The sequence below is a fragment of the Nyctereutes procyonoides genome, unplaced genomic scaffold (genome assembly GCF_905146905.1).
Source record: "Nyctereutes procyonoides isolate TBG_1078 unplaced genomic scaffold, NYPRO_anot_genome, whole genome shotgun sequence".
In the NCBI taxonomy this organism is placed as follows: domain Eukaryota; kingdom Metazoa; phylum Chordata; class Mammalia; order Carnivora; family Canidae; genus Nyctereutes; species Nyctereutes procyonoides.
This window is the reverse complement of record NW_026575120.1, coordinates 7303428-7321594: the sequence shown is the minus strand read 5'-3', so window position 1 is coordinate 7321594 and position 18167 is coordinate 7303428. Positions and strand designations below refer to the sequence as shown.

At 39.9% G+C, this 18167-nt stretch overlaps 1 protein-coding gene across 1 annotated transcript; it reads right to left on the bottom strand.

The window, feature by feature from the left end:
* Positions 1–2834: 2834 nt before the first annotated feature.
* LEPROTL1 (leptin receptor overlapping transcript like 1) lies at positions 2835–14429 on the bottom strand. Its single transcript, XM_055334899.1, has 4 exons — positions 14309–14429; positions 8098–8173; positions 5977–6163; positions 2835–5119 (listed from the first exon to the last, which is right to left on the bottom strand). Exons 1-4 carry the CDS (start codon positions 14322–14324, stop codon positions 5003–5005), a joined length of 396 nt encoding a protein of 131 aa, XP_055190874.1. The 5' UTR covers positions 14325–14429; the 3' UTR covers positions 2835–5002.
* Between the last annotated feature and the right edge of the window lie 3738 nt (positions 14430–18167).

Genomic DNA, 18167 nt, shown 5'->3' with positions numbered 1-18167 from the left:
CTCAAAACCATTTAAAAAAAAAATCCTTGAGAGACTAATACTCTCCTCTTCACTGATATACTCATTAACTAGGTATTAGAGCTGATTCTTTATTTGGGAAGTTGACAGTTTAGAGCATGACAAAAATGAATTAAAATCCATCCATCTTAATTTAATCCTAGAAAGTTGTTCAAAAGTGAACACTTTTAGAGACAATCCTCAAATGTTCTATATAAGTACACCTAGCTTTCAGGGAAATAGGTTTTATTTTGGATGTTCGCAGATCTACACAAGTTCACTGACTTTTATGTTGTAACTATATTTACATATTATAGAATATATAGATTAGCCAAAAGAGAAAAAGATACTTCTGATATTAAAATGCCAGACACAGTATAAATCAAGATAACTAAATTATTAAATAGTAATGCTCTTATAAACAGAGATGGAAACACTCAGTCTCATTCTATATTATTCTTTGGATGGTTTCTATGGCTGTAAGCTGCCACAAAGTTTCTCTTTCCTAGTATTCTCTACTCTACTGGTTTCTGAAACAAAAGCTCTTGATCTCCCCCTGTGAGTACTCCCTCTAAATGCAAACAAAAAAAACAACTATAATTGAAAAAGGAATGTTTCATGGTCCTAGTTTCTCACTTGTGAAAACATTTTTGACTTTGATGTTTTATTCCCTCTGATAGGAATTTACAAGGTTAATAATTAATATCCGAATTGTTGTGACTACAGAGTCCTAAGCCCAAGGATGGATTCAAATAATCTTCAAGAGACTGGATCAAAATATTCAGTGAAAGTGAACTGTAAAACTGTCTTCATATCTAGACTTTCTACAACTGAAAACGAATGGTGAAGAGAGATAGAAACTCTCTTAAATCAGTTAGAGGCCTAGGAGTATCTATGTTCAGGGTAACTCCTCGAGTTTAGCAAGAGGAACTCGAAGCAGTCACTCCTTCCTTATCTGTGTTTCCTCTCACAGCCTCCCACTGTCTAGTATATACAGTTTAACAGCTAGTTTTTTTTTTTTTAAAGCCCTTTAAGCAGGAAGAAGATTCATCACAAAGCATGTATTTCATTTGTATAAGAGGTGGGAGCACCTAGTTAGGTCCACTGAGGTATTGTGAATAGAAATATAACATAATTGATTCAGTCTGCTTGGTTACCTATTTTTTCCCCTGGCAACTTTCCATTCCTCCCAATGTACTATAGTTTATTTATTTATTTTTAAAGATTTATCCACCCATTTGAGAGAGAGAGAGAGAAAAGTGCCTGCACACGTGAGTGGAGGGAGGGGCAGAGGAGACAGGAAAGGGAGAGAGAACCCCCAGCAGACTCCCTGCCTACCACAGAGCCCAACGTGGGGCTCAGTCCAGGCACCCAGAGATCATGACTTGAGCCAAACCAGGAGACAGATACCTAACCAACTGAGCTACCCAGATGCCCCCTACTATAGTTTAGAAAATTAGAAACAGGGGATCCCTGGGTGGCTCAGCAGTTTGGCACCTGCCTTTGGCCCAGGACGTGATCCTGGAGACCCGGGATCGAGTCCCACATCGGGCTCCCTGCATGGAGCCTGCTTCTCCCTCTGCCTGTGTCTCTGCCTCTCTCTCTCTCTCTGTGCCTCTCATGAATGAATAAATCTTAAAATAAATAAAATTTAAAAAAAAAGAAAAAGAAAATTAGAAACAAAAGTAGTTAAGGCATGCTAGGAACAAACTGAGTTCTAAGAAAAGCCAGCAAAAACACAATTCCAGAAAGATACAGGTCTGGGGCCTTTTAAAAGAGGGAGAAATAATTTATGATAATCCTAAATTACCAAGAAAAACCCAAAATGTCTTAATATATTCTTAGAAAGTACAAAAGTATATGACTCATTTAATACTTTGACCAAAATAAATAAAACAAATGTCAGTTCTTTTTGAGATAAACTTCAGTTATCTGGAATATTTATTTTACAGGATATGTTCTCTTCTCTGGGAATGCCAGAAAATTAGGAGGCCTGTAATAAAATAAGAGCTCCCTAATCTTCACCAAGAGAAAGGATAACATAGGCTTTATATGGAAGAAACATGATTTTGAATTTTCCACCAATTTTATAAACCATAAAACATCCTGAGATGTAAAATGTACATATCACTTAACAGTAATGCTGCATGACTGCTTGTTAAATTTGATGTGCTGATTTAGTTACCTGAAACTTATGAATCTCGTCACATTCAGTATAAATATTCCAGAGTTTACTCTAGAAATCTGGATTATTTTGACATTACCCCCCAAAAAATCATATTAGAGCAAACACTAAGAACCTGTGACCTAAACTTTTTAAAGTATATAATGAGATTATATAATTAGGACAGTCTGGGACAAGATTCATGTTTGACAAAAGAGAACAGTACTTTTTTCTGTTCACACTATACCACACTGATTTTTTACCTTTAACTATTTGAAATGTTTGCAAAATGCTCTCATAATAAATGGCGATAAATACACAATAAAACATACAGTCATAAAAAAGATCTGAAAATTTAAGAATAGGTACAACCTTGACTTTAGATTATCAACAGTCTTTTTATATCAACAAAATCATTTATGGCTTTTTTGTAAAGGGTTAGGTAAAAATTCTACTTCCCCAGTTTACCAATCCTTTCATCATAGCACAAAATCATAGGGCTTCACCATAACATTACTATGGTTTCAATTCTATTTTGCAAGTGAAACTCTTTCAAGTCTAACATTAATGACTAATGTCATACTTGCTTTACATCGTTATTAAAATGAATAATGCACTTAAAGAGCTGAAGTGCACAGTATATTTTCACTTCAAAAACACCCACAAACTAAAATAGATATTTAAAATCTTTATTGTTTCATCATCAAAAGTTTTCTTTCCATAGAAGAATGGCAATGCAGTATCAGTGCACATTCTATGGAAAACTCATACCTCAAACTAGCCTAGAAATCAGAGACAGCACTATGTCGAGCTAGTGTGCAAGATGAAAGACACAATGCTGCCAATGCAATCTGTATACAGAAAGAATATGCAGCTGTTAGAAAAAGAGTCTATGGCCAAGTGAATAAAACAGTAGCAGTGCACTGCACTGATATTCTAGAACAGATAATGGGGAAGGGCCAGAATATGTACTTCCTGAAAAAAAAAATCAAGTAGATCACAGGCACTGAATTCCCAACTGTATGGCCAGCTACTTCCTGTGTACCTGTACCTTCCTCTTTAGATTTATATAATTGTAACACTGCAAGTTGTTTCTAGCCTACTAAGTGGGACAGCCACATGCAAATCCTTCATTCTGCTTCCCATCTCACAGCGAAAGTCACAACTTGGGTTTTGGCAATAAAACCTGTGGCCTTCAAGCATCTTTAGTAAACCCAAAATTTGTTCCCCTTTTCTTGAGAAATAAACTTCATAAAACAACAAAAGGTAGCTGTCATGATCACTCAGTTTTGTCTGAAGGCAAAATAGTTTTTATGTAAGTATACTGAATAAACACACAAATATCCTCAACAACATACTGTTGAACCAACTTGAACATTTTCATAACTAGCTCTAGAAAAAGGTACTGATAATTGTTGAGATGCAAATGACCACTATGATTTGATCATGCCTGGTTACTGGGAATTTTTTGGTCAGGTCTGTGTTTGAAGCTGCTAGACAGCTGGATTTGGCTACTTTGCATTAATTCACACAATAAATGTCATTTAAAAGGAAAGAGCATATCTATCATGATGAAATAAAAATCAAAGAAGTTGAGAGGTATACAGGAAACTTGTCTTAAATATTTTTAAATTACATATGATATAACCTTAGAGAATAAGAACTACAATTACCATGGTCTAAATCTTAAATTGTTAATGCGTCACTTCTCTGCAAGACTAACAAAGTCACTTGTTAATCATGTCGAGGCCTTGCGGGGCAGGGGGCACTCGGCATGTATGGCATAGCAATTACTTTCCAGGTGAGATAAACACCTCTAATTTAAGTGTTATTAAACTATATTTGAAAAGTTATTTTACTTAATATATACAATGTATAAAATAAGTTAAAAGGAGGAAGCAGGGAAAGGTTTTCTGGTCTAGGTGACGCAAACATACAACTTTCCCTTATCAGTAGTAGTTCCACGTAAGTCCATTTCATCCATGGTAAAATATGAAAGGCTGATAGAGGATCAAACATTTCACTTATAAATAGAGGATTCAAAAAAATGGAATTTCAACGTCGTTTCTTCCCACAATGCAACTCACTCTACTTTAACTATAATAAACATAAATAAAAACCATCTCAGAAATCTGGTTTTACACGCTTACCTTTAACAATAAATTCTTCTAACGACTGAGAAGAAAAGCACTCCTTTGTAGCAATTCCATAAGATAATTTTCAATTCATAAAACACCTGCTCACTGGCAAAACCAGCAACCCTTATGGAGGGCACGGGCATTAATACTTGGCCCCTCTGAGGTATAAATGCAGCTATATTTGCACTGAGTATACAGTCTATAAGGTATACCAACAGTCTGCATGTTTGCATAAAATTGGGAGTGATGTCATCCTGACTGATTGAAAACTTTTAACTTTTTGCAATGGAGGTTAAATAATTTTAAGACAAAAGATATCCTTTAGCCCAGTAATAGCCAGCAGAAATCTAATTCCTAACCAATGCAAATGGTTATTACATTTTAAAAAGGCTTAACATTGCATACTGATTAAAAAAAAAAAACTAAACAGGGATACATAAATATTTAAATTCAGCAGGACACCACAAAAAGCATACTAGAGATAAGTGTGAAATCAGTCAAGCTTTTCCAAAAGAGAAAATCCTTTTAATCCTTCAGCAAGTCTCTGTGAAAATAGTATGCTTACAATAAAAGTGAGAAGGGAGCACCTAGAATACCCCCAAGAGGCTTGCTGTACCACTCAGCATTCCTGCCCCATCTTCTGTGTGCGTGGATGGCCAACAAATGACAAGAAGTCCATCTGACAATAGTTCAGTAATTCCTTTCACCACTGCTGCCAGCTGAAGTCATCATTGCTTCCAAAGACCAAGAAAAAGCCCAGTATAGTTGCAAAGATGACTGTGTTTCCTGTGAGAACAAGTGCACAAGCTCCCCACTCAATCTAGGGAAAGAAGCCAGATAAACAGTTAATAGACACATGAAAAACAAAAGAGAATGAAAAGTAAATCAAGACTCTAGTTGAAAGCCAATCATGATCTAAAACAGATACAATTTGTAATAATAACTTTCACTCTACTGAAGACGTAATGGTCTTTTCTATATTGCTGTTTTTAATTTACTTCTTTTAAAAAGACAAAGTCACGAAGATGATAATTACTCAACAGCTCGACTTCTGGACTCTGAAGAGCACAGACATCTACAACTTTTGGTTTGTAAAGAAATCTGCTCCCAACTCTTCTTCAGTAAATCTAAAATTTTATCTAGAGAGCAGATTAAAGTACCAGAGACGAAAACACATTCATGTACATTCTTTTAAAGGGGCAAAGGGGATTACCTGCCTCACCATTTGGAAGGGTGGCCAGGCCCTGGCTTTTCTACCTCCTCAGAGATGGAGGAGTGAATCTGATTGTCGAGTCTGGGAGGGAGACAAGCATATGGAGCCTGGAGCCCAGCACCCCTTCCCCTCTTTCATACTTTCCCATTTGCAGAGAACACATAATGTCCCCTTAGGCCTTTCAACAGTTACAGAGGGGGTGGCTTGTGGTTGGGAAGCACTGGGTGAGCTGATGTGCCCAGTTCTGGGAGTGAAGTACTGGTGAGCCAACTGTTGATGCAGACCCCAGCCATGCTCTCCAATATCATTTTTATCAGTTAATGACAACAAAAGATTATCTCTATCCTCTAGGATCTTATGTCTCTCATCTCTTTTTCATGTCATTTATCAAAATCTTTTTTCCTGAGGTAATTTTAACACACAGTCTAATGTAAAATCGTTAACAGAAAAATATATTTACTTACCAGATGTGCTCTGGCAAACACAATAGGGAGCCCAAAAGCTGAGACAACAATGCCTGTTGTAAGAAATATGGCAAGTTCCTTACAAGCGTTACTCATAGCATCTGTGTCATCCACTAATCTTCTCGCTATGCAGTATGGAATAGGTGAAAGGATGTAAAAAAACAGAACAAAGAGAGGCCAGTATTGGCTAGGAAAAAAAAAATAAGTTAATGTAGTTTTTGCTATCTATGTCATTTTTCTACACATAATACATGCTTTTTAAAAATAAGGACCAAAGAAATGTTGCAAGGTACAAAACATGATATAGATTAAAAATAAATAATAACCTGAACACTGAAAAGAAAAACATTTAGAGTCATGGTATTTCTAAAGCCAGTTGTGACACAGCGATTAAAAATTTCTTATATTAGAAGAAAATGCTTTATAAACTAAAACAGTTGGAATCAAGGCCCAAAATTCAAAAATATTATTTAAGTTATACATAAAGAAGCATATGGAAAATAGAAATATTAGCACAGTAATTTTTAAAAGGCAAAATTCATGCCCTTAACTTTTAATGAATGACAGTCTTCTTGGCTTAAAGCTGGAACACCCCCAAACTCTGCTTCGGTCACTGTGAACTCCCAAAACACTAAAATCAAAATGTAGAAAATGAACTGAAAGTAATGTTGAAAACTTTCAGCCAGAATATAGAAAATAGGTGGCTTTTAATGTGCAATCTAGCTATTGTATTGTGCCAATGTCATTTCCGGGTTGGATAATACAAGTAAGGTTATGTAAGACAGGGCCACTGGGGAAAGCTTGTGTGAAGGGACAGGGGACCTCTCTGTACTATCTTTGCAACTTCTTCACTTGATCTTAGCCAAAAGGCAGAGAAGTGATCTTTGCAACTTCTTGATAGTATGTAATCATTTCAACATAAAAAATTAAAAAGAAAACAAAAGCACAAAAGTGGAAACACCAAGCTGCCCACATCTCCCCTCCTTTCTCCTCCCACTCTCCTAATGACCTTCTTATGGGTCCTTCCATATTTCCATACAGATAAATTTTAGCAACATGAATCACTGCATTTTTCCATTTAACAATGTATCTTGAGAACCTTTACCTGTTAGGATTTACAGCTCTTCCTCATTCTTTTTAAGAGTGCCTACGATTTTCATGGATGGATGGACATACCATAGTTTAAACCATTTCTCCTTTGACAGGTCTTTAGGATGCCTCCAGGGCTTTTGTTATTAACAGGGCTGCAATGTATACCGAGAATCCCCCCTCATATACATGTCTTTGCAAACATCTGCCAGGAGATTTGCATGAGAAATTCTAAGTGGAATGACTAGTTCAAGGAATATACACATTTTGAGAGCTATAAGCAAACTGGCCTCCAAGATGACTGCACATAGCTATTCCTTCACCCCACCGCACACGGCGGTGCCTGTCTGCCCATAGCTTTTATCTCTGCCAAAGGATTTCATTTAATTTTGAAAGAGGCTGAGTATAACTTCATGTGCTTATTATTAGTAAATGTGCAGTTCTTTTTTCATACTTGTGCATTTTTCTATTTAGTTGTCTGTATTTTTCTCACTTATCTATCCTTTTTTAAAAAAAGATTTTATTTCTTTATTCATGAGAGACACAGAAAGAGAGGCAGAAACATAGGAAGAGGGCAGAGAAGCAGGCTCCATGCAGAGAGCCCGATGCGGGGCTCAATCCTAGGACTTCAGGACTCCAGGATCACACGGAGCCAAAGGCAGACGTTCAACCGCTGAGCCACCCAGGCGTCTCTATCCTATTAATTTTTAAAAGTTCTTTCTATCCTTTGGAAAGTAATAGCTTACATAACTTTTTCTGAGTCAACTGTCTCTTAATTCTGCTTCTGGTATTTTTTGCTGAAAAGACATTTTTAAACCTTCTCATGTTTAATTTTATCAATAGGCACTTAAAACTGAACAGTAGTGCAATAGCCAAAGCATTTTTTGCACTTTTAAAAAGGTTTGTCCTTGGTCAATGAACATTTCTCAGGATTACTTCTATAGTAGAAGCTTTCATTCAAAACATTCTTAAAGTTTTAAAAGTAGAAAAATTTTACCCTCAAACACTCAAAAACACAAAAATTTTACATACTTGTATATTGGAAGGGCACATCCAAGCATCAAAAACATCAGCCCAATTGCTCCTCCAAAGGACAAACTAATCAAAGCTGCAAAGTAAATAGAGTCAAATACAAACATTAATTAAACTTAACATTATTTTTAATATCAGTGTTAGCAGTCTGAACATTACCTAGGATCCCAGAAGCAAAAGGCAAAACAGAACACAATACAAAAAACAAATGCATTAAAAGTAAGTTATCTTCAATTATACTCTAAGTTATCTATAGTCTCTGAATAAGTTTTTTGTGTCATCTTCAAAGCAAAATAAAGCAACACTGATTTTCAGAGTCCTGACCCATCATGAACACACTACCACATTTCCTCATTACTGGCTCTATTTCTAATAAGTATCTTAGCCTGCCAGATCGATGTTCCTCCAGTAATTAGTGTTATATTTACTCCACAGATCATTACAGTTTGAAAAGCAGGATGTTCAGAAACTGCATTCTCAGCTTTACTGGACTTTAGAACTTTATTTTTTGGGAAAGTCTCTCATGATCAGTTCCTGCTTCTTGCATATACACCCAATGTGCTCAAAACTAGTAAGAAAAAAGTGTCTAAGGATATCTGGAGTTAATAATTTTAATCAACTAATTTTGATATAGACCTTTAAATAGCTTACAAAACTATAGTTGGGTTTCCTCTCCTAACCTTCTACACATTGGAAAATGCACAAGATAATGGGTATAAATCCTTCTTTTTGTATCACTATTTTAAGATATTAACACAAGCAATAGATGCATTCTACAGATAAAACATAGTTTCTAAAGTTATACACACACAAAACATATTTTATAAAATGTTTTCACATATTATTAGTGAGTAGAAAAAACTTTCTTCAATAGACATAGTTAATTGATGGCCTAGAATTAAGCAAAGATACAAATGATCAATTTATTTATTTAGAGTTCTATATAACTTGTATTTTTCTGTAACTGCATTGGCTAAGAGAATAACTTAGGTGTTTTTTGTTTTAACTGAGGCAGTACATTAACCTCAACAGAAATCTTATTTTTCAAAACAGTTGCAGAAGGTCTAAAAGTTACCAAAAGAAAAGCTAACATATACAAACCAAAACTAACAGTAAAGGGGTTAAATCCTGCCCAGTACTACTGACAGATTTCTCTGGATTAAAATGGTTATAATTACAGACACCCACTCACATGGTATGGTAAGATAGATTTGGTTTTCATTTAGATCACCGGTGTAGATCATGTCAACTCTCAACACATTTCCCTAGTCCTTAGTGCCATTATATTTTCAGTTACAGAAAAAAGAAAGAAAAAGAGTTGCATTTTTATTTTACAGCAAATAACTTCAAGTTTACAATGAAATGCAATGTAAACTGTGAGAAAAATACTGAGTTTACCACTTGTTTTGTTCATAGGCCCTCAAAATGTGACCCTGCTCACTCTCCTAACACCAGCCTATATTACTATGCCTTGCTCTCTGCACTTTGGTTACACTGGCCTTTCCTCTCCTGGAAATTAGCAGGCTCCTCACCCACATGGCCCTTATACATGTCCCTTCTATCTCGGAAACTTTTTCATTCATTCATTTCATTCAAGAAATATTTACTGAGAGCCAAATACATAACAAGTGCTGGAGATATGTTAAGAAACCAGACAAGGTCCTTCCACATGCAGGGAGCTTGCATTATTCTTCCATTCCCTTCCTCTTTCTTCCAAGAGAATTCCTCTATGTCCTTCAGATGTCAGCTCAATCATTTCTTCCTCACTGAAGTTTTTTCAAATCTCCTGCTAGACCAATTCCCCCATTAGATATATTCATTCATTATTCAACAAATATCTACTGAGCACCTAATACGTTTTCACACACTGTTCTTGATAAGGCAATGAAAAAAAATTAAAGCTCTTGCTCTCACGAAGCTTATACTCTAGCAGGGAACAAAATCATAAAAATAAAGTTAGAAAATTAATGTTAAGTGCTATGAAAGAAATCAAGTAAGGTACGATGATGGGAGTGGTATTTCAGACAGAGCGGCCTCGGAAGACATCTCTGATGAGGTGACATCTGAACAGAGATTTATATGAAATGAGGGAGCAAATCACGTGGATATCTGCAGGGGAGTATCCCAGGCAGAGGATTATGCATGTGCAGAGGCCCTTCTTGCACTGTATACATTCTCTTTGCTCAGTTACGATAGCTGTAATTTTATAATGACTTATATCTGTTTTTCCTTTTTTAAATACAGATTTAATTTATTTTAGAGAGAGAGAGAGATTGGAAGACAAAGAGTGTACGTGCAAGTGGGGTAAGGAGCATAGGGAAAGGGACAAGCAGACTCCGTGCTGAACTCAAAGCACGATGTGGGGCTCGATTCCATGACTCTGAGATCGTGACCTGAGCCAAAATCAAGAGTCAGACGCTTAACTAAGCCATCCAGGCACTCCTGTATCTGTTTTTCCTTATAATCTGTTTGGTCCACCACAGCAGGGAAAAAGTTTTTCTGTTCATGCTCACACCCCAGCTCTTAACACTGCATAATAAATATTTTAGAATGAGTAAAAAACCCAAGGGGAAAAAAGAGAGAAAGGAACAGAAGGGAAGAGGATAGGAAGATCATTCCAAAGTAGCAGGGTAAAAACAGCACATAAATGAAAGTCAGGAGACAATGGGTCCCTAGTCCCTACTAGCCACTTAACTAGCTGTCTACATAATCGTAGCTGAGTGTCAGCTCTTTCTTCTATAAAATGAGACTTGGGGGTGCCTGGGTGGCTCAGTCAGTTAAGTGTCTGCCTTGGGCTCAGGTCATGATCCCAGGACTCTGGGATGGAACCCTGCATCGGGCTCCCTGGTCAGTGGGGAGTCTGCTTCTCCCTCTCCCTCTGCCTCTCTCCTGCTTGTGCTCTCTTGCTCTCAAATAAACAAATAAAATCTTTTTAAAAAATGAGACTTGGGGATCCCTGGGTGGCGCAGCGGTTTGGCGCCTGCCTTTGGCCCAGGGCGCGATCCTGGAGACCCGGGATCGAATCCCACGTCGGGCTCTGGGTGCATGGAGCCTGCTTCTCCCTCTGCCTGTGTCTCTGCCTCTCTCTCTCTCTGTGTGTGCGTGTGACTATCATAAATAAATTTAAAAAAATCCATTTACTCTTTAAAAAAAAAATGAGACTTGGACTAGAACTAATATGCAAATAATTCTCTGAACACTAAAGATACTTGTAACAAGACATGCTGAAGAAGTAAAATGTCATCTTCGCTTAAAAATTTTTTTTATGGGGATCCCTGGGTGGCGCAGCAGTTTGGCGCCTGCCTTTGGCCCAGGGCGCGATCCTGGAGACGCGGGATCGAATCCCACGTCGGGCGCCCGGTGCATGGAGCCTGCTTCTCCCTCTGCCTGTGTCTCTGCCTCTCTCTCTCTCTCATTCTATGTGACTATCATAAATAAATAAAAATTAAAAAAAATTTTTATTTCCGTATAACTAACATACAGTGTTATATTAGTTTCAGGGAACCATCTTCACTTTTTGAATGTAGTTGCCAAACAGCTAAATTCACCCCTATAAATACTATATAATAACAATTTATTTATTCAGAAGCCATTTATCCAGAATATAGTTTAGAATCCTGGAAGAAACAAGGGTCACTACAGAGCACGACAGATGTCACAAAGCCCATACACTAAAGCCACCATTCTTTATAAACAGACCCTTAGGCTCTTATTCAGTCATTATTTATTCATTTTTGTAGTACAACTGTTGTGTGAGAATTTCAGCAGAATAAAAAAAAAATAGTTACCTATGTTCATTTATACATATTTTTTTCAATAGCAATTCATGTAGCCAGAACAAAATTGAGTACTTTCTCTACCCAGAAATGATCATTGTTACCTGTAACTCGTAACATAAAATTTTCTAAGTTTAAAGATCTTGTTTCCCATAAACAAATGACAAATAGGAGGTAGAACTGCACATAAGCAAGATCTGCCCTCTCAGAAGAGAATGGTAACTGAAAAAAATTCTTGAATCAGGCAGAAAAATCTCAAAAAGCATACTGGTTTGTGGTAATCTTGGCCAAAAGGCAATAGCTTTAGGGCTCGATGTTGTCTGAGGGTAACTCTTCTATGACAGAGAACAATCATGTTCTTACCAAAAAAGAAAGTCTAAATTCTTTGAGTACACTCTTAAAAAGTCAATAAAAGATGATCTCTTAAAAAATTAAAAATGAAAACAAGGTAAGATTTAAGTATTAAAAAATAGCTTTCTGTGACATCCCACCTCCCAGTCACACTGGATATGATAAAAATCAATGGGGTTAAACATATCACTCTAAAGTGTTCTCGAAACTTACAAAGTTTCTCCAGTCTTATGAAATCAGCAACTAGGCTGGTTTATACACAAATTTCATCATTTGTGTATAAATGGTTGTCCCATATGACACATCAACAAGGCAAGAATTTATACTGTAACTGAGTGATGAAACATTTGGAGGGCAAAACTTAGATATCTGAGTCTGGTTTCTACTCCCAAAGCCTCTAGGCTAGGGATGGAACAGCCCAATTATCTAAACTCTCCAGAGACAGGGTGCTGATTCTGTGACTACAAAGAAATTAGCCTAGCAGGGGCCAGTTCCCTAACCTGGGAGTTCCCAGAAAAATCTAACATATGACCAAATATTAGCAAATGGCTTAAGAAATAAATGATGGTCTCCAATTACAGCAGCACTCCTGCCTAATACAAAGACAGGCCAACGAAAGAAAATGTCCCGATAAAAGTCATAACAATTAGAAAAATCTTCGGGAAACCGAAAGTTTATTAGCACAATTCCATCTGAGATACTTCCGCCTGGTTAATATTTTCCTAAATTTGGAAAAGGAAACTACAAAGCTATTTTCTTCAGAGGGAGACTTCCGTTGATGACACTGAAGAAATGGGGAAGAATCGGGAAACTGGCAACATTCTTAAAAACCACAGCATTCTACCCAAACTACCTTTCCATACAGGGATTTAAAGAGGTCTATCACAGTCCAAAAAAAAAAAAAGTTGAAAATGATCTTTGTTGCTTATCTAATGTCAAAGCTTTACATCGGAAATGAAATGTTTTCAGACATTAAATTATAAACCAGATACAGCAAAAATGTGACTCTGGCAAAGCTGCTCAATAAAAGTTGTCCTGAAGGAAAGAAGTTACACAGAAACACACACACACACACACACACACACACACACACACACAAAAAAAAAAAAAAACAAACCAAAAAAACCCAAAACTACTATCAGAGTTCTCCTGCTTCCCTGCCCCTTGTACCAAGCCGTCAGGTCAGGAAATCAATGCAATTCGCGGTCAAAGAGTTGAAAAGGCTGTCAACGGTATTTCCTTCTAATCCCATCAACAAAAACTACCAAGTAATACGAAAGAGTGCAAGCTGCCGTAATTCCTAAAGAAAATATGTGAATAAGCGAGCAATTTCCCATTAAGCTGTAACACGATTTTAGTCCTTCAACGAGCCCAGCTACAGAGCGTCAGCGTGCAGCGGCGCAGAACAGGAGCACCTCGGGGTCCCTTACAGGCTCTAACCTGCTCGGACGGACCCCTCAAGTCAACACGCATCAGTTTCGGAAGCCTGTGAAAGCGGGGAGCGCAGGTCCCAAGAGGGGGATGTGGCGGCCAAGGTCCAGGAAAGGACCGTCCCTAAGTCCTTCCAGGGCGCTCCGGAGGGACTCGGCTCGGCACCCCAAGCCGAGTGGGAGAGGACCCCTGATTTCCCGTAACTGGCATCCCCTGGGGCCTCAAGCCCCGCAAAACCAGTCCCCGCTCGCCACTCGGATGCAAACTCCTGCAAAACGCGAGCGACGGCCCGAGGCGCTGCCGGGCTCCCGCACGCCCAGGACCCCTCGGTTCTCCGTACCGGGGCCGGCGCGCGCTGGGAGGGAGGCTTCCGAGACGAGCAGCGAGCGGGGGCCGACGCAGAAGCCGCCCACCGCGCCGGCCTTCCGGGGGACGGGGGAGGGGGGGCGGAGGGGGCGCCGCGCCCAGCTCGGCTCGCGGGCTGCGAGGGCGGAGGCGGGGGTCGCGGGGCGGGCGGCGGCCGCCAGCGCAGGGACCTCCCGCGTCGCGCGCGCCCGGGCCGAGGCGGCGGCGTGCGGGGACCCGCGACGGACCCCCGCTCCCTCTCCCGGGCGGCCAAGCCCGCCCTCCCGCGCCCTGCGCCCCAGGCCCACCTTTGATGCCGGCCATGGCGGTGACGTCGCTCCTGGCTCCAGGACGCGAGGCGGCGGCGGCGGCGGCGGCCGGGAGACCGGAGACGCGCGGCGGCGGCGGCGGCCAGACAACACCCGGAAGTGCGCGACGCAGCACTTCCGCCGGCGACTCGCGCTCGCGCGGGGGCGCGGGGGCGCGGGGGCGCGGGGGCGCGGGGGGCGCGCCGGGACGGGGGCGGTGGGGCCGAGCCCTCCGTGGCCCGCCGTGCGGCCGCGCGGCCCGCAGCCCTCGCCGGCTTGGCGGCGTCGCCTCGCGTCGGTTCCCAGCTTCCCACCTCCGTAGATGGAGAGGAGACAAATACGGATCTGAACACGAATCCCAACATCGCTGTTTTTCGTTTTGAGTAGCAGCAAAGCCGGGGGGCGGGGGGAGAAAGCAGAGGCACAAACACATTTACTGAAGTCACCCTGCAAATGTATTCAACGTTCATTGTTTGGGGAACGGGGCGAGGTACCGAAGTGCACAAAACTGGGTGCAGGGGATCCCTGGGTGGCGCAGCGGTTTGGCGCCTGCCTTTGGCCCAGGGCGCGATCCTGGAGACCCGGGATCGAATCCCACGTCGGGCTCCCTGCATGGAGCCTGCTTCTCCCTCTGCCTGTGTCTCTGCCTCTCTCTCTATGTCTATCATTAAAAAAAAAAAAAAAAAAAAAAAAAACCTGGGTGCAGCTTCTGCCCTGAAGGAGCTTGCACACGCACACAAAATCTAAAATTGTACAATGATAATTGCTAGGGAGATGGGTAGATAGTTCTCTGAAAACCTTTGATTTAAATCAGATTTTCCCGAGGGAGGGACAACGGAGGGATGAACAGGGGTGTAACTAGAAGACATAAGGGGGAAACCGTTATGGGGAAGAGAGTGTGTTGAGGGGCACAGGTGGGATGCTGAGCTGGGAGGCAAACTGGGCCCCAGGAGTTCGGTCTGTTGGCGAGAGGAGAGGCTAGTGGGATTGTTCTGGCTTATAGGGTAGGACAACAGAGTCCTATATTAGGATTTTCCTAATTTTGACGTGAGATTTGAATTTTTCAATCTTTTCAGTCACCAGGCTAAGATAAACTGCCATGTAAAACTTGGTTGAGTGAATGGTTAGAAGAGAGATTTCCAAAACGTTTTAAAATGAGAGGTACTGGGAACTAAAGTTTTTTTTTTTTTAAGATTTTATTTATTTATTCATGAGAGATACACAGAGAGAGAGAGACACACAGGCAGAGGGAGAAGCAGGCTCCATGCAGGGAGCCTGACGCAGGACTCCATCCTGGGACTCCTGGATCAGGCCCTGGGCTGAAGGCAGGTGCTAAACCGCTGAGCCACCCAGGGCTCCCCCCAAAGGCATGATCCTACCCTGCTGCTTTCCACTACCTTCAGGGGTGAATCATAATTTTTTTAAAAAAACAGATCTCTTGAGGCTTAATGCCCCCAATGAATCTATCGATATTTTGTGGAGGAGTAGAATTTTTTTTTTCCTTTTCAAGTTAGTGCAAAAAATTCTGGAGCCTTCTGAATCATGAAGAGTTTCCATTTAAGGATTGTAGTAGCAAAAACACAAGGCACACTTGAACATATGCTGTAGAAATGTTGCCACTTGAGACAGTCTGTGAACCACCAGCTCTTCTCCAAACTGAAGCAGGTATATGCATCCTTCTCCCCAACCATCTTGAAAGGAGGTGAAATTCTTGGAGAAGTAAATGCTTTCATCCCAAATAGTCACCACTAGTACCTTTCTCGTTTTGTTCCACAGTATTCATCCTTGAAAGCAGGATGATTGAGGGAACATAACAGAGATACCTCATCAGCAGTGATGGTATTGGTGGTGGTGAGAGTGATGGGTTCTTATCTCAGACTTATAGCTTGGCTCGTAGGGAGAAAGATCACATTTGAGGAAGCCTTTTGGGGTTTCCACAAGTCCCAGTAGCTGAGTTAAGTGCTAGTTTCCTCTTGTGACAGTTGGGTTGGGCATTGCAGATACTCATCCTAGATGACAGTAACAGGCAACTGGGATTGTTCTTCAGATTAGAAGGGTCTATGTTCTTTTGCTTCCATGTTCAAGAATCTTATGAGAATATGTTCCTTTGACTTTTCTATGAGAAGCACAGTGTTACTAGCAAGAAAACCCTCACTACCCTAAGGACTAATATTGGTCTACAGATTATATCTAGAGGCACTTGAGACTTGAAAAACAGTTTCCAAATGTATCTCAAAAACTACCTAAGACAGAACTCTTTGGAATGTTTCCTAAAAAGGCAAATTCCTGAGACCCACTCCAGACCCAGAAGTTCTGAATCAGAACTTTTGTGGGCAGAGCCCAGGAATCTAAAATTTTATCAAGCACCCTGCATGGAGCTTGCTTCTCCCTCTGCCTGTGTCTCTGCCTCTCTCTCTCTCTCTCTCTCTCTCTCTGTCTCTCATGAATAAATAAATAAAATCTTTTAAAAATAAATAAATAAAGTCAATTTGCCAACGTACAGGATAATACCCAGTTACTCATCCCATCAATGTTAAGGCGAATCCTTAACGTTAGTTAATGTTACATCCTTTAAACGTTCCCTAAGTGTTCTTACAAAATAGTTAATCAGTGTTACCTTACATAGTTTCAAAAGTTACTCAGATAGCTTCTTATCCTCCAAAGTTAACTCACAAGATGGGGATGGGGGTGAGAGGAACAGAACTGTTGTTTGTTGTGAAACTGGTATGTGCCTGTGCTTTAAACATCCGATTTCATCCTTTCCACAACTTTGTGTACTGGGAATTATTAATTCTTACAGATCAAGTCAGAGAAACTTCAGGGAAGCTTTTAGTCTTAGTTTTGAAAAGTTCTGGAAAAATTAAATATATAAAAAGGAGTCAGAATGGTATAATTAATTCCCAGGTACCATCAACTACCTTCAAAGCTTAACACATGTTCAATGTTATATTGTCTTATACTTCCCATCCTCTTCCCCTACCTCCCATATTATTTTCCTCAAAATTATTTTGAAGGAAATTCCAGAAATAATTCCATATCTAATATTTTAGTATGTTTCTAAAAGAACCATTAAATAACATAACCATAGTACATTTATGAAACCTAAAAAACAGTTCTTTAAAATCATATATCTAGTCAGTGTTAGAATTTCCAATTGTCTCATAAATGTGATTTATTTTCTAGTTTCTTTGAATCAGGACCCAAATCAGGTTCACATATTCCTATTGATGTGTCACAGAGATGATTTAAGAAGCTGACTCTTATTATGTAGGTCTCAGGTCAAATGGTAGTTTCTTAGTACCCTTTCTGGACATCCCATTTATTATAGCACTTCATTTTATGATGTTTTCTTCTTCTTTAAAAATTGAAGTATGGGGCATCTGGGTAGCTCAGTCAGTTAAGTGACTGACTCTTGGTTTCAGCTCAGGCCATGATCTCAGGGTAGTGGGGTAGAGCCCTGCCTGGGGCTCCAAGCTCAGCATGGAGTCTTCCTGTCCCTCTGTTTCTGCTTTTCCCCCTGTCCCTCACACACTATTTCATAAATAAATCAATAAAATCTTTAAAAATTAAAGTATAATTAACATACTAGTTTCAGACATACAACATATTGATTCAACAATTCTACACATAAGTCAGTGCTCACATTGATAAGTGTAGTGACTATTTGCCACCAAACAACATTATTACAATATTACTGACTATAATCCCCATGCTGTACTTTCATCTCTGTGACTGTTTCCAGTTATTTTATAACTGGAAACCTCTTAATCCCCTTTATTTCACCCATCCTTCCAGTCACCTCCCCTCTGGTAAGCACCAGTTTATTTTCTGTGTGTGTGTGTGTGTGTGTGTGTGTTAC

What these genes read in the sequence shown, in the direction of transcription:
- LEPROTL1 (XM_055334899.1), bottom strand. An exon ending in TGTGCCCTTCCAATATACAA is followed by an intron (nt 6,164 to 8,097) that starts GTATGTAAAATT and finishes TTTTTTTCCTAG; the next exon opens with CCAATACTGGCCTCTCTTTG. An exon ending in TGTTTGCCAGAGCACATCTG is followed by an intron (nt 5,120 to 5,976) that starts GTAAGTAAATAT and finishes TTCTTTCCCTAG; the next exon opens with ATTGAGTGGGGAGCTTGTGC.